The sequence below is a fragment of the Rhododendron vialii genome, chromosome 10a (assembly GCF_030253575.1).
Source record: "Rhododendron vialii isolate Sample 1 chromosome 10a, ASM3025357v1".
In the NCBI taxonomy this organism is placed as follows: Eukaryota; Viridiplantae; Streptophyta; class Magnoliopsida; order Ericales; family Ericaceae; genus Rhododendron; species Rhododendron vialii.
This window is the reverse complement of record NC_080566.1, coordinates 2835288-2860560: the sequence shown is the minus strand read 5'-3', so window position 1 is coordinate 2860560 and position 25273 is coordinate 2835288. Positions and strand designations below refer to the sequence as shown.

At 39.4% G+C, this 25273-nt stretch overlaps 2 protein-coding genes and 4 non-coding genes across 7 annotated transcripts; all 6 read right to left on the bottom strand.

Moving 5' to 3' along the window:
• Positions 1–532: 532 nt before the first annotated feature.
• On the bottom strand, positions 533–13358 carry LOC131304786 (AAA-ATPase At3g28580-like). Of its 2 annotated transcripts, XM_058332167.1 has the most exons (3): positions 12492–13358; positions 10807–11629; positions 533–1070 (listed from the first exon to the last, which is right to left on the bottom strand). In XM_058332167.1, exons 1-3 carry the CDS (start codon positions 13064–13066, stop codon positions 867–869), a joined length of 1602 nt encoding a protein of 533 aa, XP_058188150.1. In that variant the 5' UTR covers positions 13067–13358; the 3' UTR covers positions 533–866. The 2 variants fall into 2 exon arrangements, with proteins under 2 accessions (XP_058188150.1, XP_058188151.1); XM_058332168.1 differs by lacking the exons at positions 10807–11629; positions 12492–13358 and adding an exon at positions 2039–2836 and having other exon boundaries at positions 533–1893.
• Positions 13359–18858: 5500 nt separating this feature from the next.
• On the bottom strand, positions 18859–18956 carry LOC131305792 (small nucleolar RNA R64/Z200 family). The gene has a single exon (XR_009193350.1). It is a non-coding gene; the product is annotated as a small nucleolar RNA R64/Z200 family (small nucleolar RNA).
• A 52-nt stretch (positions 18957–19008) lies between these two features.
• LOC131305791 (small nucleolar RNA U54) lies at positions 19009–19101 on the bottom strand. Its single transcript, XR_009193349.1, has one exon. It is a non-coding gene; the product is annotated as a small nucleolar RNA U54 (small nucleolar RNA).
• Positions 19102–19223: 122 nt separating this feature from the next.
• Positions 19224–19301, bottom strand: LOC131305758 (small nucleolar RNA SNORD18). The gene has a single exon (XR_009193319.1). It is a non-coding gene; the product is annotated as a small nucleolar RNA SNORD18 (small nucleolar RNA).
• Positions 19302–19346: 45 nt separating this feature from the next.
• LOC131305790 (small nucleolar RNA Z199) lies at positions 19347–19428 on the bottom strand. Its single transcript, XR_009193348.1, has one exon. It is a non-coding gene; the product is annotated as a small nucleolar RNA Z199 (small nucleolar RNA).
• Positions 19429–21239: 1811 nt separating this feature from the next.
• Positions 21240–23305, bottom strand: LOC131303770 (pathogenesis-related thaumatin-like protein 3.5). The gene is made up of 3 exons (XM_058330763.1): positions 23204–23305; positions 22038–22360; positions 21240–21912 (listed from the first exon to the last, which is right to left on the bottom strand). The coding sequence occupies exons 1-3, from the start codon at positions 23295–23297 to the stop codon at positions 21502–21504; spliced, it is 828 nt and encodes a 275-aa protein (XP_058186746.1). The 5' UTR covers positions 23298–23305; the 3' UTR covers positions 21240–21501.
• Positions 23306–25273: the final 1968 nt, after the last annotated feature.

Below are 25273 nucleotides of genomic sequence, written 5' to 3'. Positions count from 1 at the left end.
AGCATTGTTGTTTTATTCCATTCCTTAAGCCTTCTTAATCCCAGCCCTCCTTCCTCCTTTGGACTGCATACATGATCCCATCTAACCTTGGCAACAGAATTTTCATCTCAGATCCTGACCAAAGGAATGTCATCAATGTACTCTCAATCTCTTTAATTATTTTGCTAGGAATGACAAAAATTGAGCTCCAATAGACCTGTATACTAAAAAGAACTGATTGGATCAGTTGTGCCCTTCCCCCATATGCCAATTTCCTAACAGACAAACTATGAATTCTCATCAAAATTCTGTTTCAGGACCAAACAATCAGCTGCCTTCAACCTGGTAGAAATAAGGGGCACCCCCAGGTATTTGACAGGAAGATAGGCCTCAGGAAGAGGAAGAGGATTCATAGTTAGTTCCAATAAACAAATATACACATTTTTAGGATACTTCGAAGCGATTGAATTAAGAAGCCCGAATGATGCAGGAAAGCATATATATATATTGAAAAAGCAAAAATAACACGAAAACAATCTCACACCTCAAAATATAAAGCAAGCTCTCTGTTTTCTACTTATTCAATAGACTATAACTGATCAAATAGGATAGGACTCCCTATTTTCTTGTTTAATTCAGTATCCAGTTAACCAAAAAAAGAAAAGCAAAAAGCCATTTTCCAAGACTATCAACACCCTGGAATTTGACACTCCGGAAGAAGTATCGAACACGTGTTGAGAGCGTGTTCGGCGCGTGTCCGTGTCCGACACCGATACGTCACCTCCGGTGGAGTGTCGATGCTAGATAGACTACTACAATACAAACAAACAAACATACTACTACTAACTAATAATTATACAGCAAGAAATTCAGATTAATTGGTAGCCTTAACCCCCATTTTCCTTCACTTCTTCCCCTGCTGTTTTCTTCTCTTTCACTTCTTCATCAGATTTCTGTTCCTTCTCCTTGTCCTTCTCCTCTTTCTCAGCCTTCTCCTTCTCTTCTTTCTCAGCCTTTGCTTTCTTTTCCTCCTCAGCCTTTGCCCTCTCCTTCTCCTTCTCCTCCTCCTCCGCCTTCACCTTCGCTTCTTCCTTCGCTTTCTCAATAGCCTTGATCAAATTCGCCAAACATGCATCCGCTGCATCTTCATCATCTGACTTAGGCATCAAATTCTCGGCCACATCAGCGGGACTGATTTTAGTTTCCTCCAACAATTTCCCAATCATCTCGAACAGATCGTGCGATTCGAGATCCAAGTAATTCCTTGCGAGCACTTTAAATGCCTCGAAACTACAATACGATAGCTCAATATGCTTATCCATCCTCCCTCTCCTTATAAGAGCAGGGTCGAGTTTCTCCACATAATTCGTGGTAAAAACTATGATCCTTTCGCCTCCGCAAGCAGACCAAAGCCCATCGATGAAATTCAAAAGCCCGGACAAAGTAACCTTGCTACTCTCGTTACTCTTTTCTTGATCCTCTTTCTTTTTCTTACTAACAGGATCCTTTTCATCTCCCTCCTCGTCTTTCTCCTCCTTCTTCTTCCTCTGGCCAGTCAGATCGAGTGAGCAATCGATGTCTTCAATCACTATAATAGACTTATTCGATGTGTCGATTAGTAATTTCCTCAACTCTGTATTATCCTTCACTGCGGTCAATTCAAGGTCATACACATCGTACTCTAGTAGGTTGGCCATGGCCGCGATCATGGTGGATTTGCCAGTGCCTGGAGGCCCGAAAAGAAGATACCCTCTTTTCCAGGACTTGCCAATTTTTTTGTAGTAGTCTTTAGACTTGGTGAAGGTGATGAGGTCATTCATGATTTCCTTTTTCTTCTTCGCCTCCAAAGCCAGAGTATCAAATGTTGCTGGATGCTCAAACACCACACTGCTCCACATTGTTCTCTGATATCTCCTGAGATTCCAAAAAAGCACTTAATAAAGTAGTGCACAAAGAAATTTGTAAAATCAATGCCATCAAAGTCAATAGATGTATAACCAAGATGCATGAATATTCCTGGCATGATTGAAACCTTCAAAGCTTAAGATTAAAACCTTACCCAGCCCATTGCTCATTCCGATTGTTCGTATACAGCTTCCTTTTCCGGCTTTTCACCTCGATCGCCTTCCCCTCATCCATCACATGGTTCAAGTAAGACCCGAAAACAATCTCCCTGTCCCTCCGGTGGAACTTGAGCTTATAAAACCTCTTCTCCTCGTCCCCATAAAACGAAATCACCTGGCTTCTGGGTATATTCTTATTCGAAGCCCACCAAACCTTAATCCCCTTGAATTCGTCTGTGATTTCCTCGTAGTCGTCCATGCTCAGGACGAGGGACTTGGAGTCCCGAACCATATCGGCCTTGAGCCGCTTGGCTCGGGTGGTGGAGTTGGTGGTGAGGTAGCGTTGGATGGCACCGTAGGCCTTGCTCCGCTCGTAGAAGCTCTCGCTGGTGAACTCGTGGAAAGTGACTTCGATGTAGGGGTAGAGCAAGGAAACTAGCTTTTGCGTGTATTTTTTGAGGTGGCCTTCCATTTCGAAGGGGCAGTATTGCTTGAACATGGCCCAGACGAACATTAGGCCGGCGAGGGACGACCCGAGTTGCGTCCACATCTCTCCTCCGGCCATCTTGTTTTCCTCCTTCTCTTTGATCAAGAAGCAGTACTGGTGATTCTGGTGAAATGATTTTGTTAGGATTTGTATTGAGGAAGGAAGGAATGAATGGTATTTATACAGAGGAGAAGAGAGATGGGGACAGGGTATTTTTTATTTTTCCTTAGCGAGCAAGATTCATGAATTAAGAAGTACTATGTTTCTTCCTAGTTTGGTTTTCAAAACCTTGTTTTCTACTTGTAGTTTATTGACTTTTATTCTTGTGGGTTATACTATGATATAAGGTGAACAAATAAGAGAAGAAACTGAGCAATCATCGTTTTTGTTTATTCACTGAATAAGATGTCGACCAACCGTGGTGTGGTCCGAATATGGAGTAATTATTCGGTTGGTCGGCGGTGACTGAACGTCCTTCTTGATCATTCCGTGGGGAACATTCACTTTTGTATGGACCCCAGACAAATATGGTGAAAATTTCGTAAAAATGCGTACATCAACCTTAATTTCTTCTCCTCTCTAACTTTCCTTGCGCCTTCTGGTTCTCCTCAAGCGCTAGGGTTTGGGGGGGGAGGGGGCGCCGCCGCGCCTCCTCCTCCCTCCTCGCCTCTTCTCTTTATCCTATTCTTTCTCGTTCTAAGATCCCCAATTTGGGGCGGCGGTGTTGTAGCAGCTGGCGAGGAGCTGTTTTTAACGCTGGCCTTGGCAGCGTTTTGGGGCTCCCCTGCTCGTCTTCTCAGCCGGAGTCTCCAGATCTAAAGTTCTCGAGGGGCAGCGGTGAGCAATAAGGTGTGCGGTTGGGTTAGAGTGTTTTGTTTTTTTTTCTTTTCTGGCCGGTTTTGGTCCTGTTTCACCGGCTGTTTTCCGGTCCGACTTTGTTTTTGGTCTAGGTTTCCCCCATATCCGAAGGGTACGGTGGTGGGCAAATAACTATGCGTCTAGTTTTTTCAATGTCTGGTTTGGTTTGGTAGATGCCTCTGATCAGTTGTCTACCCGTCATGGCTTCGGAGCTACGTTGATTGTCAACGGTTGCCCTTCCATGGCTAAAACTCCGCGTGCCAGTGGAAGTTTGCTCTTTGGAGTGACGTCCTCACCTGCAAAGGGAAATCACTTTGTGTTTTTGCTTCACGGTTTTCGCCGGCAATTTGGCTTGTGGATTACTGCATTGGGGAAGACAGATTTCTCTGTGCTGCTTTGATCACTTCGATTAGGGTATTTGATTCTCCAAGGGAATTGTTTTCTGGATGTATACTCCACGTGTCTCGACCCTGCCTTTGAGTAAATGATGGTGTGAAGGGGTTCCTGCCCTCAGGCTTAAATCAGTCTTTCTTGTTCTTGTTTTATCATTTCGTGGTTTTGATTGAAATCTGTTGATGACGTATAGCGTTTTTTAATTATGAATGAATTTCGTGCGGATAAAAAAAAAAACTTAATTTCTCCGAACCCTCGTATACGGGATATTCGTTCAATGGGAACGCTGCTCTGACACTGACAATATAGGAAAGATGTCGGACGCATTGACGCCAATGAGAAAATTCACGCAGCCACACGAGGGCTGCTTTTCCCCCCCCCCCCTGACACCCCACCCCCCCCCGGCCCCACACCCCATTTCCCATATTACCCCCTCCCCTCCCCCCATTTTACTTCTCCTGCCCCGCCATCCTCCCATTTACTTTTTTTTTTCTCTCTTCTTCTCCTGCTTCCCCCCTCCGTCCATTTACTTTTCTTTTTCTTTTTCCCTCTTTATTTTCTTTTTGTTTCTTTTCGGCTGGATTTTTTTTTGTCGTTTTTTTTCTCTTTATTTCCTTTTATTCCTTCCACTTTGAATCTTTTTTTTTTTCAATTATTTTCTTTATTTGTTTCTTTTCCCATTTACCTCCCTTCTTTTTTTTTTTTGGTTAACTCAAATTCTATTTTCAATTAAGATTACAATTAGTGTTCGGGAACTAATTACGAAATGTATTTTGCAAACGACATACTAATCCAAAATACAAATGTTATATTTAGGATTACTTTTTTTTAACTATAGTACAATTTAATAAATTTGTTAACTATTATTTAGCATAAATCCTCTTAACTGATTCAGTAGTATGTTGCTTCAAATCACGTCTCTACTCCTTAGGATTGCAAATGGCTGGTTTCTATTTTTTTTATAACTAAAACAGAAACGTTTTAGGGGCTTCGTAGGGGCTACTGTGCCAATGAGGGCAGTTGAGCCCCCCGGGTCCCACCTATTTTTTCATTTATTTTTTTATTTAATTACTTATACCTTATTTATTTAATTTCTATAAATACACCATTTGTATATTTAAAAATATAATTCAAGAATTAAGTGTTTTAATTTTCAATTCAGTTAAATCAGAGCAAAGATCGTTTTTATTATTATTTTATTTTAAATGGTCATAATGAATTTTTTGGTTTAAGGCCTTTCAACAAATACCCTAAGACTCATTATTTAGTTTCAAAACTCTCTTAGGGTGTCCATTGAAAGGCCTTGGAGCCAAAAATTTACTAGATCCATTTAGGATGAAATGATCAGAAAAATAACAACTTTGCACCGGTTCAAACGGATTGAAAATTGAAACACTTATTTTAGTAACTATATTTTTTAATCTATAAAGGTCAAAAAAATAAAAATAAAACAGTCGGATAAACATGATCAATTAAAACACTTTTTTTTTCTCTCAATTACTTTACAAAGCCTAGAATTAGACTTGAACCTATTATTAAAGAGAGAAAAAAATTCAAACTGGAAAGAACGAAAAGGAAATAAAATGAAAAAAAAAACGAAACTGAAAATAAAATGAAAAAAAAAAACGAAACTGAAACTGAAAAGAAAAAGAAAAAAAAAAAACCAAACGGTAAAGAAAAAAAGAAAGAAAGAAAGAAAAGAGAGAGAGAGAGAGAGAGAGAGAGAGAGAGAAGAGAGGGGGGTAGAATGGGAAAAGGGAGGTGGGGCCGGGGGGGGGGGGGTGTGTCAGGGGGGGGGGAATAGCAATTTTCCAGCCACACCCACGCCAAGTCACAGTCGTCCTAGGGGTCTTTTTAAAAAAAAAAAAAGGTAATTTCAAGCTCAAAAATTACGTATTTACACAAATAATTTTTCTATCAATATGGATCTTGTTTGATAGATCTCATTAAGATTTTTTAAACGATGTAAAAAAAATTGAAAAAATATTTTTCATTTTCATTATATTTGAGTTTGAAATTATCTTCTTTTTCTAAAAAGTATTTTTTTACAAAACTGGAACACCATTACTTTTTTCTTCCGGAGCCAACGAGAAAATTCGCGTCCATGATTTTTACAACGAAGGTGAAGGTGTGGTGCCATTCGCCCCCTATGTTGACCACGATCGATGCAACGATACGGGTCGTTGTCGATGCTCTCGAAATACTATTTGATAGATCTCATTAAGATCTTTTAAACGGTGCAAAAAAAATTAAAAAAATATTTTTCATTTTCATTATATTTGAGTTTGAAATTACCTTCTTTTTCTAAAATGTATTTTTTTACAAAACCGGAACACCATTGTTTTTTCTTCCGGAGCCAACGAGAAAATTCACGTCCACGATTTTACAACGAAGGTGAAGGTGTGGTGCCATTCGCCCCCTATTTTGACCACGATCAATACAACGATACGGGTTGTTGTCGATACTCTCGAAGTACTGTGCGACAGTCATTCACACAGGTACTTCCGGTAAATTACGGGACGATTAATTTTGCTAGTAGGAGGTCGAAAATCATTCTCATTGGGTTGGTGGGAAACAAAGGGAGAGACCCATAGGCTGTGTTAAGACAACTCATTAATTCGAAAGTACCACATAAGAGGCGTCACATGATATTCGGGAGTACCAAATACCCCTTAATTAAGTTCTTATACTCAAATATTATTTCTATGGGTCTTCCAATGTATTTATTTCCGGAAAATTCTTAAGAAATGAGAATATTTCAACGTGATCTCATTGTTAAGAAAATAAATAATTTTACATTGTTTGAGAGTGAAATGGGTGAATACTTAATATAATGTTGGTATCCCTCCACTCATTATCAATCGATTTTGAATCGGATATAAAATTTCCACATGGTATCATAGCGGGTCCCATTTCACCCCACATTTAAAAAAATTCACAACCTACACCCCACAATAATAAACCAACAATAAGGTCGCATGATAAACCCAAAAAACCGCTACACGTGATAGATATCAAATGCAGCTCTACATGAGGGGGATATTAGGAAAATATAGTCTCACATTGACATTGGAACCTCTACACATTGTGTTTACACTCGTTTTTGGCACCCAGTCCTAGACAAGCGCTGGAGAGTCATTTAATTGAAATTCAATTAAATTGGGCCATGAATGGAGATGTTTGGGTTTAAAATTAACGGGCCAAGATGGCGTAGAGCGGCCCAATTAATTTTTGTCTGAATTGACAGTGGGTCTCAAATCTTATTGGGCCTTATTATTTAAAGCCTTAAATCGAGAAAGCCCATAGCCCATGGGAATGTGTTGACAATCCAGAATGTTCCTTTTAATGGTGGCAGTGATTAATTGGTGGTTATAGATCAATGGCCATGGGATTAAAACAAATGGGCCATGATCTGCTAGCTCCCACGAAAAAGAGAAATAGAGGAAGCCTTCTACTTCTTTGCAACTGCCAATAACCACCCACTCATGCATGAAGGAGCAAACATGGGACACTTGTCATCACGAAAGGAAGACAACAAATCCGTTTGCATGCCGGACCGTAGGTGCTCTTTGCCTATAAATACACAAGTTCACAAAAAGAAAAAAAGAGTTCCCTCACCAAGTCCATCGCTTAACTAAAAGTCTTCCCTGCGAAGCATTTTATCTTTATTTTCCTGTCAATCGATCACATTTACTTCCTTAAGTAAAATGGATCTTTTACTTTTCCGTTGTACCCAACTTTATTACACGGTTAATAAAGTTATCTTTTACGTCGTTACTTCTTTTCCTACACGGTTAGAAAATTGCTAAGTTCTCGCTCGTTGAGGCAAAACCACGAATCATCACTATGATTCAGCCCTTAGGAGCACTCTCGCTCACGATCAATAAGTCAAAAAAAGGGCATCCAGTCCTTTACGTTGGACGCGACAAGTCCTGGCACGCCCACTCAATCCTTGAGCCGTTTTGTGACCAAACACATTGTCAATTGATTTCGAAAAAATAAGTTCTTATTTTTTGAATAAAATGTGATGTATTGTGAGAGAATGACTTGTCCCATAAAATAAGAAATAAGTACTTAAAAAATAAGAACCTTAACGGAACGAAACTAACCGGTAATATGCAGGAATTCTCTGTACAATCAAAATAAGCACGCAGGATAAATGTGACATCAACTGATCAACATTCGTTGCATCATCTTATTTGCTCAGTAAAACCTTCCGTTACATTCATACAGTCACGTCTAGGCCAAAAACTCGGGACCTGGAGACCCTGCCAAGTCGTCAATGTGCCTTTTCCTAGCATCTTCCTTTTACCTAACGTTTGCCAATATTCAACTTTCTTTTTTTATTCAACTTTTTTTTTTTCGTCAATCGGAAATTCTTTTTTCAACATGTTTATTTCAGTTGTATTCCTACTAAAACATATTTGGCCCCGTTCGTTTTGGATTTATAGATAATGAATGTAGAGAGAAATAAAATAATGATTGGTAATATAGATAATGATTGAAAAAAGATAGAAAGAAAAATAAGAATAATGATTGGAAAAAGATAGAATAATGATTGAAATCCAAAATTCCAAAACAAACGGAGTTATGATTTCCATTACTACAACCTGCTAACTCTGTTGAATTGGGATCAGCTCCCCCACCAAACCCCCCACAAGACTTCCTTTGTTTTGCCCCACCTAGGACCCTAGTCAACAATCTGAACCATTCACCTTGTAAGTCACACCAATGTGAACAACTCTGCAAAAAAAAAAAAAAAATAGCACGATCGGACATGCTTAGATACACAAAGTTATAATTTATGGACGGTTCATATGATTTTAAACTAAAACTGTCAAAAAAAATACATATCTTTCATGTACTTATTAGCTATAGATCATGCTAGTTGTTTTTTTTTGCAAATGATGTTCACATTGGCGTGACCTAAGAGGTGAATGGTTCGGATGGGGCAAAATAAAAGGGAAGTCTGATAGGGTTTGGTGGATTGTGGTCTGGAGGGGAGCTGACCTCGGTTGAATCACAAGAAACTGTATCGACACGTAGCTCTTATTGCCCCCACCAAACAAGGACGGAATTCTATTTTATATGATTCCTAATTTGCAATATTATTGATACTATTTGGCGTATAGCTACTTAGAGTCTTAATAATTTTGATTTGATTTAATAGAAAACAGGTTATTTTACATTCTTATAACTTAATTTCTTTCATAAATAAAAAAATAAGCATATGACTGTTAGTAGCCTAAAGAAACAAAATGATTCATATACTTTTACAGCATTAGACTAGAATAATTTGAATGCACAAATAATCTTCAAAAGCAAAAGCTCTACATATGCTATACTAAGAATAGGTTTCGATAAAAAAATATATATCTATTAATCCGGCCCCCTTCCAATAAAAATTATGTGTACGCCACTGCCACTAAATAAAATTTCTCTATGTTGGATTCATTAGTTTCAGAGAACAAATATACATGTTTCTAGATTACTTCAAAGCGGCCGAATTAAGAAGCCCAAGTAATGTAGAAAAGCCTATTGGAAAAACAAGAACAACGCGAAAACAAGTCTCATACCTCACCATCTAGAGAAAGTTCTCTGTTCTTCTCATTCAAATTCAACCAAATTACCCTAAGATTTACAACTCAATATAACAGAAGAAACCATACATAGTAGGAAATAAAGAAAATGAAACATTAGAACAATAAACTAACTATTGAAAAAGCCCTCACTGTTGAACTCGTGGAAAGACCAATGAGCTCCTGTCCCAATTAGTAACTCCTGTGGGTTCGAGCCCTGTCACGGGCATTGGGGATCTAGAGCTATAAATAGCCTCTAAAACTTACTGTTAACTAACCTACTAGCATCCCGCTATTTCCCGCTGATGTATACAATATTGTGATAAAAAAGAAAAAGAAAAAAAGGAATCGTGGAAACGGATGAAGGGGTAGAATAAGGAAACTAGTTTTTGTGTGTATATTTGGAGGTGACCTTCCATTTCAACACGGCCCATTTGAACATTAGGCCAGCTAGTGATGATCAGGCGGCGGCCCCCTAACAACACCAAATAATTCTTCGGACGGATCGGATACTCTAGCACAATGCAACAAAACTCTCATTGATTTGTTTTTTTTTTCCCTTTTGATCTGAGAAAACGTCATTGATTACTCACAAGAGTGTATGTTACCTGCATTATTTCGATTGATTGTAATGGCAGACCAAATATCACATTTGAAGGATCTGTGGGACCCTACCAGAGTAAAAATCCAAAATGGACAAGGTTCATTTGATGCCTTCCCATGTTTTTTTCCTCGAAAAGAAGAGTAAGTTTTATTGTTGAGAATGTGATTCAAGTGCTAGGTCGGAAAGCCACGGGAAAAAACCACCCCTCCAAGATTCCCTCCTAACAACAAACAGCGAGCGCTTCGCTACCAAAAGGGGCGATCATGTTACACTCACGCTTTACATAATGAGAATTTTGACACGAGTTCGATATAGTCCAAGATAATCGAATCGCAATCCACTCAAGTCTTTCATCTGCTGATCGCTTGAACCAATTGTAGACATCTCCTTCCACCACAACATGAGAAAAGTTCCGCTCCAAGACTGTCACCAATGCGCGAGAGGGAAACTCATCGCTTCAATAACCCGAGGAGAAAAGGACCCCCAAAAACAGATACATAAAACAAAATGTCGGGATTTAGTTTTGAAAATTCGCGAAACAGAAAAACAAACTATAAATTGGAAATAATTCTGATCTTATTGACCACTCCAGGCTCAAAGTTACCATACAGAAAATCAAACCATACATTCTAAACCATCAAGAAATTCAGATTAGTTGGTAACCTTAACCCCATTCTCTCTAACCCCATTTTCTCTCACTTCTTCAACTCTTGTTTTCTCCTCTTTCACTCCTTCACCAGATTTCTGCTCCTTCTCTTCCTTTTCCTTTTCCTTCTCTTCTTTCTCAGCTTTTAGTCTCTTTTCTTCCTCATCCTTCACCCTCTCCTTCTCCTCTGCCTCCGCCTTCGCTTTCTCAATCGCATCGATCAAATTCGCCAGACACGTGTCCGCGTCATCTTCCGGAGACATGGGCATCAGATTCTCCGCCACATCAGCCGGAGTGATTTCGTTTTCCTCCAACAATTTCTTAATCGTCTCGAACAAATTGTGGGATTCAATGTCCAAGTAATTCCTCGCGAGCACCTTGAACGCCTCGAAGCAACAATACGTCAGTTCGATATGCTTATCCATTCTCCCTCTCCGAATCAGGGCGGGATCGAGTTTCTCCACGTAGTTCGTGGTGAAAACTATGATCCTTTCGCCTCCGCAAGCAGACCAAAGCCCGTCGATGAAATTCAAAAGCCCTGACAAAGTAACCTTACTACTCTCGTTACTTTTTTCTTGATCCTCTTTCTTTTTCTTACTAACGGGATCCTTTCCATCTCCCTCCTCGTCTTTCTCCTTCTCCTTCTTCTTCTTCCTCTGGCCAGTCAAATCGAGTGAGCAATCGATGTCTTCAATCACTATAATAGACTTGCTCGATATGTCGATTAGTAATTTCCTCAACTCGGTGTTATCTTTCACCGCAGTCAATTCAAGATCGTACACATCGTACTCTAGAAGATTGGCCATGGCCGCAATCATGGTAGATTTACCGGTGCCCGGAGGCCCGAAAAGAAGATAACCTCTTTTCCAGGCCTTGCCAATCTTTTTGTAGTAGTCTTTAGACTTGGTGAAGGTGATGAGGTCATTCATGATTTTCTTTTTCTTGTTCTCCTCCATGGCTAAAGTATCAAATGTTGCAGGGTGCTCAAACACCACATGGCTCCACATTGTTCTCCGGAACCTGCAAGGCATTTGAAATGAAATCATTGTATTAATGCACAAAAAAATGTAAATCAAGACCATAAAATGGAATGGAATGGATTTATAGTCATCATTCTTGGCATATGAATCAAGAAATCTATTCCAAGCAATGGATTGTCACTGATTTTCACCATTGTGGTCACTAGAGGTTGTTTGTTGTGGGGCTCGTCATTGCCGAATGTGGATTTTGTAGTCGAGGTCACTGGGATCTTGACAGAGACGGAGCATTGGCCTCGGAACAGTCTGTGATGGTGCGACTCATCCTTAACTCAGTGCGACTCAGTGATCTACTCGGGTCCCTTGTTACCAATTATTGACTTGTTGTTTCTTTTTTTTTCGAATGGTAGTTTTCTACCTCGTTTGGAGAATTATTCTTCTTGTTTTGTTCGACTTACAAGATTCTGAAATCTGAATGAAAATGAAATATTGGAATCGAACATCTATACATATCAGATTGAGCTGATTTTTACGAGCCCTCTCATTTTTTTCCTGAATTAGTGATCGGCTCAAATTATCCGTGCAAAACCGGCCCAAAGTAGGCCCCGCGTGCCCATCGGGTACACGTCGGTCCCCTTAGCATTAGTGTACTTCTAATACTTCGAGATTAAGTGCGAGACCAAAGATTTTAGGAATGGATTAGTATTTGAAAACTCGACAAAACTCTAGTTCAACTCTCAAAAAATTTCTTAATTTTGCCTGGAGTTATTTATTCGAGATGCTCTTCAATCACCCAAGCATTAGTGGGTAAAAAAGACATGACAATAAAAACCCGCAATTTAAAAGCTTTAATATTTGACGCTCTATTGAGAGCGTCAAATATTAAAGGTTCAAACCGTACGTACCCGTCCCATTGCTCGCCCCGATTATTCGTATGCAGCTTCCTCTGCCGGGTCTTAACCTCGATCGCCTTCCCCTCGTCCATCACATGGCTCAAATAACGCCCGTAAACAACCTCCTTGTCCCTCCTGTGGAACTTCAACGTATAGTATCTCTTGTCGTCGTTACCGTCGCCGTACAGTGTAAACATCTGCGGTTTGGGCGTGTTCTTGTTCGACGCCCACCACACCTTGATCCCCATGAACGACTCATCCGTGACCTCCTCGTAGTCGTCCATGCTGAGGACGAGCGACTTGGAGTCCCGGACCATGTCGGCCTTGAGCCGCTTGGCCCGGTCGGTGGAGTCGGCGGAGAGGTAGCGCTGGATGGCGGCGTACGCCTTGCTGCGCTGGAAGTGCTCGCCGTTGTACTCGTGGAAGGTGATCTGGATGTAAGGGTAGAAGAGGGAGGCCAGCTTTGTTGTGTATTTCTGGACGTGCTCTTCGATCTGGAAAGGGAAGTACTGCTTGAACATGGCCCAGACGAACATGAGGCCGGCCAGTGATGAACCCAGTTGGGTCCACATCTCTCCGGCTCCCATGGTGGTGGACTGGTGGTTGTTCTTGTTCTTGGTTTTTCAACTGGTAAATGGTGAATATGAAACAATGGGTTTTGTTGGGATTCCAACTGGGGCAAGGCCAGGGATGGGATATTTGTATACAGAGTATACTGGATTTTTTGACTAAAAAATGATATAGATAGGGACTGAGTTTTTTGTTTTTCCCTTTGACTCCCAAGCTTGCTCAACAAGGACAAATCAAAACAAGGGGTCATCAATTTCAAGACCATTTTAGCATTTGTTTAGTATGAAAAACTAGTGGAAAGTAACTTTTACAAAGTGAATTCTTTTTACAATTTATTTAGGCATGGTTGGGGCATCTCCGATGGGAGGACTCAAATCTTACGTGGAGTCTGTGGCATCAATGGCACATTTGTTAGTTGTCAAAATTTTTGAGGGGATAAAGGGATTTAGAAAGAGGAGATATAGTATAAACGGGATTATCACATATATAAAGGGGTGATTAGTTATAATGGCATTCCTGTAAATAATAGTGGCATTTCTGTAAATAAAATGACAAGTTGTAATTTTGAGAAGGTGGATATAAAGGGAAATATAATTTGGATAGGGTGAGGGGTGTCCAAATTTTATTCGGGTAAGGGCGGATATAAATCTCCACTGGATTTCTTATCCTCCTCCATATCCGGCTCAAAAACACCAAATATAGAGAGGGGGACGTACTTATCCAGCTGGATTTCTTATCTCCCTTCCATTGACCCCTAATAAACAAGCCTGATCAATTGTCAAAATGCATAAGTGGCTTTTTGAATCACCATAGGGGGGGTTTTGTGGGATTTTGTCGATCATGAGAGCAAATTTGACATCCTGATTGGAGAAATATCGATATGGGAGTCAAATTTGAAGGTGAAATTGTCACATCTCTCGGTCTTTAAAAAAATTGGCTTCTCCAAATTTGAAGCAAAGGTTAAAGATGCCGTAGCTTTCACTTCTTGCTAAAAATACTATGATATTTTATTCTCTAATTCATGCTCTTTTTTAATTGTGTGTTAGTAACTACCAACTATTTTTTCTTGTAACATTCATGAGAATCTTTCCATTTCAACAAATTTGCAAAAAACCGTTATCCACCTCACTTTCACGGAGGCGGGGGGCTGCTGTCCCGGCTTTCCGGGCCCGCTCCGGCCTCGCTCCGATGATCTGAAATGTTCACTTTGTAGAGCTCATAGAGTAGAATAACTATGTAAAAAATTAGCTTAATTGGATATCATTAAATGCCTGATCGGAATCTTTTTATCTTAAAAAGAATGAATCCGAAACACTGGAATCAAATCCATTGTAACCCATGGACCGAAAGTTATATGGGCTCCGATCAGGCACTTAATGATATCCAATTAAGCTGATTTTTTGCATAGTTATTCTACTCGACGAGCTCTACAAAGTGAACATTTCAGATCATCGGAGCGAGACCGGAGCGGGCCCGGAGCGGGCCCGAAAAGCCGGGGCAGCAGGCCCCCCCCCCTCCCACTTTCACTTTCTTATCAAGACGGCCTTTTTTAGTTCCTTACTTTAAGTTCAGCTTTTACCACGAGCAAGTAGCGTTGGCATGGTTTTATTAGAAATTACTCTCCATACTTATGTTATTGTATTAATATAAGCAATGATACCAACACAACATTAAAACACAATTCTAGACATAACTGCATCCGAGGTAGTGCAAATACACATGTTTTCACATGCATCAAACGGTCCCGGACACGATTGTACTTTAAAGTTGTGTTTGTAGATTTTTAGAGCCCGTTCCACAAACGAAATAAGAACTTATTTTTTATGTAATAAGAAGGCTTGTTCCTGGAAATAAGAAGGTTGCTACTTATTTTGGAAGAATTTATATAGGTACCGACCGGCCGGGGAGGAAAATCATACCGGCAGCCGTGCTGGGCCGTCTCCGGCCACCGGACGGCCGATCCAAGCCGTCCAAAAATTCTAAAAAAAAAAAACGAGAGGGCTAACGCGAGAATCAATGGCATCCGAGGTGTGTAAGGTGCTTGATCCGAGCACCATTTTTCTGTGTAGGATGCTTGATCATATATACACGGAAAAGGGGTGCTCGAATCAAGCACCCTACACACATCGGATACCGTTGATTCCCGTGTAGGTCCCCTCGTTTTTTTTTTTTAGAATTTTTGGACGGCTCGGATCGACCGTCCGGTGGACGGATACGGCCCGACGTGGCCGCCGGTATGATTTCCCTCCGCCGGCACCCATTATCATAGCAACAGTCTTATTTTTTGTATAAGGCAACTTCAAACTCAAAAATTATGTGTTTACGTAAATAATTTTCTTACCACTATGGATCTTATTTGATAGATCTCATTGAGATCTTTAATATGGTGTAAAAAAAATTGAACTTTTTTTTTTCATTTGCATTATTTTTGAGTTTGAAAATGTGAAAGGAACTTTTTATTTGAATTTTATGGAATGACCCTTCTTATTTTTAAATGAGAAGTGGCAAAATAAGTACTTATTTTTTAAGAAGGTTTCCAGAACGGAGCCTTATTGGTTTTAATATAGAGGAGGAGAGAAGTGGGGGGAGCTAGTGTTTAATTTGGTTTTCCCTTGTTGAGCAAGATTTGAGATTATATCAATGGGACTAAAAAAAGGTCGGGGTGCTATAGTACACTACTGTACTACATGTGCACTACATACACATGTAGTGCGGCTGATCCGACCGTCCATCTCGGCAATGGACGTCTCGGATTTTCATCCGAACGATGAACGACTAAAATTTATAGGAATTCGAATTAAATTCAAACTATTTGTGCCCAGATAGACGGTCGGATCGATCGCATTACACCGTATAATACAGCGGGTGCACTGTAGCACCGCCCATTCCCAGATAGCATGTGCAGATATTCCCTCGTACTACAGTATTATAGATGTACACAGACATATGGGGAAAAAAATGCGGCCATGGGCAAGACAAGTCTGAGTCAATTTTTTGTTTTGTTGCAGAGCCAAATGGGAATATTTTTGTTTTTTGATCCAATCAAAGAAGGGGCTCGTGGGCTGCCATCGGCCGCCGGTATTGACCAAGTCCCTTTTGTCGGGGGAAGATGCCTCTGAAAGTTAGCTGAACGAACAAGCCATTACCAACTCTCAACTCTTTTTTATGAGAAGTTTTTCAGTGCCGGGTGGGCACGGCAGGTGATGCCGAGCACGATCTCGGTCGTCCAAACGTATTTTGGACGGTTCAAATTCATTTGGATAATTTTTTTGTATAAAATTATCAAAACACCCCCTCAAGCCCAAATCAAATTTGGGCTGTCCAAATCACGTTTGGACAGCAAAAATGCATGCTCGGCACCATGTGGCCCATTTCGTAATCGGATACGTAGATCGTGGATTAAAATATCCGTGGACAAGTAACAACGCAATTCCTAACCTCGATATCGGTCGTTTCCTTTATCCGTGCAAAAGAATTAATAAGTTGATTAGATTACTAATATGTCTTTGAGAGTGCGTAATGGAGTGTTCCCATCGCGAACCATTCGTTTCTCTGCAGATGAATGTTAGTCGTCGAGATGGCTGACAATGGTCGATTAATTAATTTCTTACATGAAAATGTTTTATTTCTCGAGACGTATAAAATGAATATATGAATATAGTTTGGGTCTGTTGGTCGCGGGCCAGCATCTTGTCCATGCGGGTCAATCCGTGGCCGCTTGAGACCTTCTACACTTTAGTATAAGAAAATAGAGTTGCGCATTTACCACTACATGCGGGTTTAGTAAGATGGTAAGTGCTTGATCCTAACAATTGGTATCAGAGCCAAAGTCACGGATTCGACTCCTCAAGATGGCATGCTACTTGCGAACAAGTACTGGGGGGAATTATTGGTCGCAAGCCAAAATCCTGCCCACGCGGATCAAACCGTGGCACTTGAAACCTGTTACGCTTTAGTATAAGAAAATAAAATTGCGTCTTTACCACCACCTACAGGTTTTGATAAGATATCTGTTTGATCCTAACAAGGTCATCAAAACACAACATGATGATGCGACTTGCGAGCAAAGAAAATCACGCGAGAGGATCTAATCCGCGCGGTGTCATCATCGTACTCAGTGATTTATTCCAAATAGGGGGGCCATGCTCCATCTGGTTGACAAATGGTTTTATTGTTGGGGAGTAGTTGTCAGCAATAAGGTTGATATGGAAAGAGGGGAAAGTGAACAGATACTATGCGATGTTCTGGACTTCAACTTTTAAACTTAACTTAAATTTGAAATTTTATTTTTAATTGAATTTTTTTTATTTATTAGTTTTGCGTCAAATTTTTTTGAGCTATTAATTCATCTTGACGAGAAAAATTAAAAAAGTAATTTTTTTATTTTTATCCAATTAATTTAAGAAATAACCATTTTTTAGCATAAAAATACGCTGAAAAGTGGTTATTTTTTAAAATACTTAAATAAAAGTGATAAAATTTTACTTTTTTGATTCTTCTCGTTAAAGACAAATCAATAACCCACAAAATATGAACATTTGTTAATTAATAGCCCAACTGCCCAAGTTGGGCCGGCCCACTTCTATTTCTGTCGATTGCAATACCCTCCTCAACCCAGCTATACGCCAATATCCTCAACTTCATCCTAGTTTGTTTTCTTTCAAGTTTGTGTTTTTTAATGTTCTCTTGGTTTCAGAAAATTTATTTGATAGAACTAATTAAAATCTATTAAATAAGATATATAATTTGTATAAAAAAAATATTACTAACATGAAAAGTCTTGGAGATAACACTACTTATTTTTGGGGGTGAGTTAATCTCCCCTCCACACTCTTATCAATTATACAGCACCAAACTCAATTAATATTTTCGCATCATTTCGTGGTGATGGAAAGATTCAAAATCCAAACCATTCATCTCAGGGAGTGCTTTCATTAACATGTGTATAAAAAACAAACTTGATTAGAGTTTTGTGCAACAAACTCAACTTAAGGTCCCGTTCCAGAACACTTTCTTAAAAAATAAGTGCTTATTCATATTTTTAAACTCAAAAATAATGTAATTGAAAAATAATTTTTCAATTTTTTTTGCACCGTATTAAAAATCTAAATAAATTCTATCAAATAAGATTCATATTGATAGAAAAATAATTTATATACACACATAATTTTTAAACTTGAAATTGCCTTCTTAAAAAATAAATTTTTATTTTCTTTTTCGGAACAGAGCCTAGTCGATTTGTTTATTATATTGATATCGACTCTGAGCAAAGATTTTTTAATCCAAGATGGAACTAAAATAGTTGAGTTTAGTGGGATAGGGAGGATAAGGGTACGGAGGTCGGCCTAACCTGCCCTTGTCACTATTTTGCCGAGGTTTAACAGATGGTAGAAATATTTTCAAAAATTAGTGCTCAATTTAGAGTGAAGTCCTTCGTACTGAACATTAATGGAACCCTCGTGGCCTCCCTGGATCAGTCTTTGGTTTTCTCAAATTGAACCCTGCTGTGCAATGCATTTGTTTCACTACAACTCCCATTTAAGAATTCCATTATACGAGGGCTACCAGCAATCAAAAAATTTGGTGCCAGGCGGATACCACGCCCACGCCCACACACATGGTACCCCGTCACAATTGTAGCTATTCATACGTGTTTAGGACAGTTCGAATTTTGAAGAGAGCGAAAGAGGAGAGACACATTTGGCGGTTGAGTTCGCTACTCCGCCGTGCTCGACACCCACAAATTTCTCCATAATTTGACATGGCCAACGAAACTGTCCTGAATTAAAGAAAATCAAATAAAAAAATTCTTCTGCTCAGGAAACAAGAAATTTCCTTCTCATAGATTTAATACAAAATCTCTGAAGTCTGACATGTGAATTGTTCCATGATTCGTCACAGCAAGAAGAACAAAGCAACAAAAACCATCAAACCCTAAAAATCACTAAATAGTAGCAGCAGCTCTCATCGTTATCAGAAAATTTATCAGCTCACATTAGCATTCAGAATAGCGTATATTGCCCCAAAAATCAGGCATCAAAATCACAGAGCCACCACTAACGTCATCAATGACGCACCCAAAAGAATCCATTCTTTTTCCAGGAAATTTGACAGAAACAAAACCCTAAAATCAAGATAAGATCTTTTTCCCTTTTTTTTTTTCAAAATCGAAAGGAGATCAGAGTTTGGTAAAGGTTTGTCGGTCACGGTTAAATCAGAAACACGGACCAATAAAGAAACTCATCATATCTCTCAAGTTAATGTAACATTGAAAAAAAGAAAATGAAAAAGAAAAAAAATCATCAGAGACTTAAATACAAGGAATCATGGGACTTGCCCAATCATATTGTTGCAGTTTTTTTTCCTCATCACTTGATTTCAATCCAATCTAAAGCAACGAAATTAACAAGAAACCAGAAAAATATATGTACGAGAGAGAAACGAAGAAAATAGAGAGAGAGAGAGAGAGAGAGAGAGAGAGAGAGAGAGAGAGAGAGAGAGAGAGAGAGAGAGATTGAACTAAGCCCTAGATAGCGAAGAAGAAGAAGAAGCAGCAGCTCCTTTGCCATAAGCTGAATCTGAATTTATAAATAGACAGGAAAACCCTAAACTGGGCGGCGGACTACTTGTGTATAGAAAGGCCTAGGCCCAACTGTATATCAACTTGGAACTGTATTTGGGCCCTATCTCTGGGCCGAATCAGCCTAAATTACAATGAACATGAGGGTTTTTTTTCTGGAAAATGACGGCCCATGACATGTTTTAATAATTAATACCCGCTAAAAATATTTTCAGTATTAACAAATATTTTCAGCATGTCCTTGACAGGTATTAATTATCAAAACACGTCATGTGCCGTCATTTTCCCTTTTTTTCTTTAGTTCTTTATTTTGTCCAAAATATGTCAATCTAAAAAGGATATTGTTTGAGCACAGATGGTCGGACACAAATTCATTCGTAGTCATCGAATGTGTGGAACTCTACGTACATTTTGTGAAGCCCTCAGCCCGTCGAGCATCTCGAGCTGTATGTTCAGGTCTAAATCTGTAGCTCTACTCATCTGAGAAGAGTAGAATATTAAAAAAAGTGGACGTCATGGGCGAGAAAGCCCCAAAGGCAGCCCTTTGTATCGCATCCTTATTACAAGCTCCGTTCTACTAAAGAAAATAAGTACTTATTTTTTAAATTAAATATGATGTATTGTGAAAATATGACATGTCTCTTAAAACGGAAAATTAGTAAAGTACTTACAAAATAAGAATATTCGTAGAACGAGGCCTTACTGTGATTACAAATCACGAGTCATACCATCCTACTATTTGATGTTATATGAAGTTGAGTTTACAATGACATTGGGCCCTACCTAAGACACACATCAGACCAATTCTGATCTAGTCCATAACTCATGGAATTGGGCCGAATAATCCGCCTCTCCTAATTCAGAATAAGTATGAGGGTTTTCCTTATTCTTCTCAAAATATGTCATCTCAATCTAAAAAGGATTTGATCAAAAAAAAATAATCTTATAAGGATAATGTTGGGGGCAAAAATGTTCGGACACAATTCGGATACAGATCTGTTTGGACTTGTCCCATTTGTGCAGAGTTCTATGTGCATCAGGTCAGACCTTCATGTGCCGGACGTTATATGTTTAAATTTGTGCCCGTAGCAATACTCATCCGAGAATAATAGACTATTACCGAAAAGTTAATCTTAGGCGGAAAAAAAGGAGTCAGATCCTGTCCAATATGGGGTTACCCTCCAGTCCGGTCCAGTTCGGCCTTTTGTGGGCCCTTTTTGGGTCCACAACAATGATCGGAACCGTTCACATTTTAGAGCTCGTTGAGACCAACGACCATACCAAAAATCACGTTGATCTAATACCGTTTGGTATCATTTCAAAATGTATTAAGTTTCGAAAAAATTTGTTGAAGGGTTGTAATCCTGTGTTTCTCACCTTTTTTTTAGACAACATTAATGCATTTTGAAATGATACCAAACGGTATTTGATCAACTTGATTTTTGGTATGGTCGTTGGTCTCGACGAGCTCTAAAATGTGAACGGTTCCGATCATTGTTGTAGACCCAAAAATGGCCCACAAAAGGCCGAACTGGACGGGACTGGAGGGTAACATACTGGACGGGATCTGAACCCGGAAAAAAAGGCCCAAAGGAAGTACTTGTACTGCATCCTTTCTACTTGTGTTACTCGAATTTCAATACACAAATCATACAAATCATACCATTTGATGTCATCAAGTTGACAATAAAATGGTTAGTCAATAGCAAATTCATACTTTCTTTCTTTTTGGGTAACGGAGGAATAGTCCTACAGTCAAACCATTATATAGATCCGACTATGCAATCCAAACCTTCCGGAAGCTAGCACGGCTATATCAATCACGACCCCACTTTTAACTGTAAATAAGGGCCAATTTCAAAGCTTCTAACTCTACATATCTGTATTTTCACTGCCCCATTTCGAAGGGCAGAAGGTTATCACATACGCATCAGAAGGGCAATTCACCAGCGGTGTTGGTGTGTCAAATGCATAGCTGAAATAAGAAGGACAAGCATCCTTGAAGATCTTCGAGTACACGCTCGGCTTGCACGTCTCCGGGCTCCCATACTCATTCCTGCAGCAAAACTTGTCGTGGTCGAAAGCCAAGCAAGCGCTCTTGCAAGCTACAACTTCTCCTTCCTCGTTCAAGATCTGAAGTTCCTTCGGACACGCGCTTTTCAAGTCCTTCTGGCACCCTCCGATTTGGCATTTCTTCGATGCGGGCTTTGTTGAGACGGAAACCGGGAGGTTATAGCCGTCCACCAAGCTCACGTCGTAGAAGCTTGGCTTGCTCTTGTCTGCCTGCAGTCGCGGTTTCAGGAATTTTAGAATGAGCCAGCTGAAGCAAAAATGCACAAAGACAGTAATATAACAGAGCAAATTCAGACAATCCAATAGAATACCGTCACCAAAAAGCGCGCTTCTACCTGGAGGGAAATTTCGACGAGTGTGGCAGGGGGAAGCCCGATTTTCCCGTTGCACTCGAGCTGTCCTTGGCAGTCACCCGTTTCGCAGGCGGGCTCCCCGCTGGACTTGGTGTCGTCGGAGTTGAAGTTGCAGCCGGTTCTGGCCCAAATGCGGCCGCTCCATGCCCCCGGGGCTTGTATGGTTTTGGTTTGGCCTGGTGGAAGGTAGAATCCGCCCTTTGCAATCACTGGTTGCCCTGTGTTTGAAGCCGTTGCTGGCCATATTGGGAAGGGGCATTTGTTGCTTATGTAAAATGTGCAGGCTTGCGCCCTTGATGAACTCCCTGCAAAATTCACCAAACTATATTATGGATTCTGAATTGTGAATTCTGCGTGTTACGTAGAACATTTTACACATGCGATGATGGATTGAAAATTTATGTGCAAGTAGCTAATCGGGTTGAATCCGTCAAGATGTCAAGATCATTTCCCCCCAATTTGATAACTCAAGTGTTCGGGCCAGCATATTCTCACTTTGACTAGGTTGGTTCGCTGCAAGCCAATTGGGTTTAAACGCGAAGCTGATAATGTAATGGGCACCAAACAGACTTGTTTCTCTAGCCCTCTCAGCCTTCTAGACAATCAAATGTGATACAACAAGACCAGAATACACATGCCATTTTTCATTGTAGTCAAAATGGAAGTGTTGGTATGGTATTCCGTCACCTTCCCGAAGAAATTATTTACGAAAATTCTCTAAATTGATTTATTAGGATAGGCCAATGTAGTAGCTGATGCTTAAATTGTGAAAAAGTTGGAGGATATCTTTCAAATAATGGCCTTATCACAGGGAGCAAGATGGATCACGGGGATAGTGGGTAAGCCTTGTCATAACCTTTTTTATTATAAAACTCATTTCACTTTGTTCCTTCACGCCACACTAATATCTGTAGAGACCCCATCACATTTATGTCGGGACCGAAAATCAAGATTTCACCACATATGGGTGGTGTTAAGAGTATATTTAGCCCCCCATAAAAGACTATAGAACTCAAACTTGGACCTTGTCCAACCAAGTCCGAGTTTCCACCACTGAACTAACTCCTAGTTGGTGGAATCTGACATATCTATCTACAAAGTTGTGTGAGAGAAAATCAAACCATCGGCTTTAGTTTATAGAAAATTACCGGATGGTATAAGATGCCACATTGTGAAGAGAACAAAAGCAGCAAATGACTTGGGCATCTTCATTTTCATGGATACCAGCTGAATACAAGGCATTCTTTCTACTTATATATATATAGTTGATGCATCATGATGCATGTAATGGCTTTGCTTCTTCTTGGATTGTACTTTAAGTCATGAGAGTTTTTAATCTTTAGAGACAAGTAACATCTATTACGATTTACGTTAACCTCTTTAATTACCATTATCCTTTTCTTGAAAGAAAATCCAAGACACACCAGGTGGCATAGTAAAATGAGAGTTTTTTAACGGGTTAAGATCCCTCTTTTGGCCTAACTTTTCAGTGACTTTTTTATCACGATTTTTTTAGTTTTTGTTTCTTCTTAATTTTTACTAAATGTTGGTATATCAGGTCGTTTGACTCGATGAGAGAAATTGAGAAAGTATAAAAATAGACACCAAAGTTGAAGGGTAATCATTCAAAACTCCGGAAGTATACTGCCTCTCCTCACATAACATGTGGGCCCGTGTGGACATGTTATGTGAGTACTCCGGGAGAGATCCTACTCCAAAGAAAAAAAAAGAAAGAATGTGAAGTAATTTTAATCAGAGGATAAAATTATATATAACGATTGTTTGTAACGCTTTTATTACCCCATATGACAGTGTTACAAATAATCATTGTATTGAAAAAAGAAGAAGGAAAATTTATATAAATAATCCTCCTAGTTTCACCCGAATCTCATTTTCGTCCTCTAAGTATCAATTGTAACTCTTTTGACCTTCAAATTTCATTTTCGTACCAAATTAGTCCAATTGATAACTTTTTTCAGGCAAACTGAATGGAAAAAATCAGATTAAGGGAAGACGTTATTAATTGGACCAATTTGATACGAACTGCAACGTCCAAACTGCCATCAATCTGATTTTTTCTGTCCAGTTTGGCTGACAAAAGTTATCAATTGGACTAATTTGGTACAAAAACCAAACTTGAAAGTCAAAAGAGTTGTAATTGATACTTGGAGAACGAAAATGAGACTCGAATAAAACTAGAAGGATTATTTATATAAATTTCCAAAAAAAATCGTGGTGACTGGTGAAGGTCCGTCTGGTTCTCCATCGGTTTTATGGGTCGCTTTATGTACTTTTCAAGATCATGATCAGAATGAATGCTGTACCAAAATGCGGTGGCTGGCTACTGTACCTTGTGTGGAGTCCACTTCGGGTTCCGTACGAATGATCCAAGCTATTCAATAATTTTTTTAAAAAATCGAGTGGCCAACTTGAAAAATCAGCTCGATCAAATATGTGTAGGTGCTCAAATCAAGCTTGTCATCTTTCTGTACACAAGAAAATCAATCTTTCCAATTTTCCAATGATGAGAAGTTTGATCCGAGCACCTACACATATCGGATCGAGCTGATTTTTCGCGGCGTTCACTCAATTTTTTTTAAATTATTAAACAATTTGAATCATCCATGCAAAATTCGGAATGAATCCTGCATGCCACCGCATTTTGATGCGGTGGCCGTAGCACTGCTCTTTCAAGATTCAACTAGATTAATTAATTTATCTCAGAAGCAATTTCGTTCATCCATTTGGAAAGGTACAAAGGTGTCTTTATTATTGACAACAAAAGCATTACTCCAATTAGTCCAATCATCGGTTTTTCATTGTGGTCGTCCACGTGTAATTCCTTAATCATCCATTACTTAAAGATATAATTAAGGAATGACATAAAGGAAGTAATACATTGTTCGCATTTTTGTCTCTCTCTCTATTTGTCATTTGAGCCCTGCTACTGGTACATAAATCTATGCATAGATTGTGCACAGATTTTGTGGTGGGATCCACCACGGGTCCCACACAAATGATCTAAGCCGTTCATTAAATGTAAAATATTTTTTCAAGAGTTCCCGTAGAAAATTAGCTCAATCTAATACCTATAAGTACTCGATTTAATTATCTAAATTTTCATTCAGATTTTCGGGTAATGAAAAGTTAGATAATTAGATCAAGCACCTATAGGTATTGAATTGAGCTGATTTTTTACAAGAGCCCTTGAAAAAATG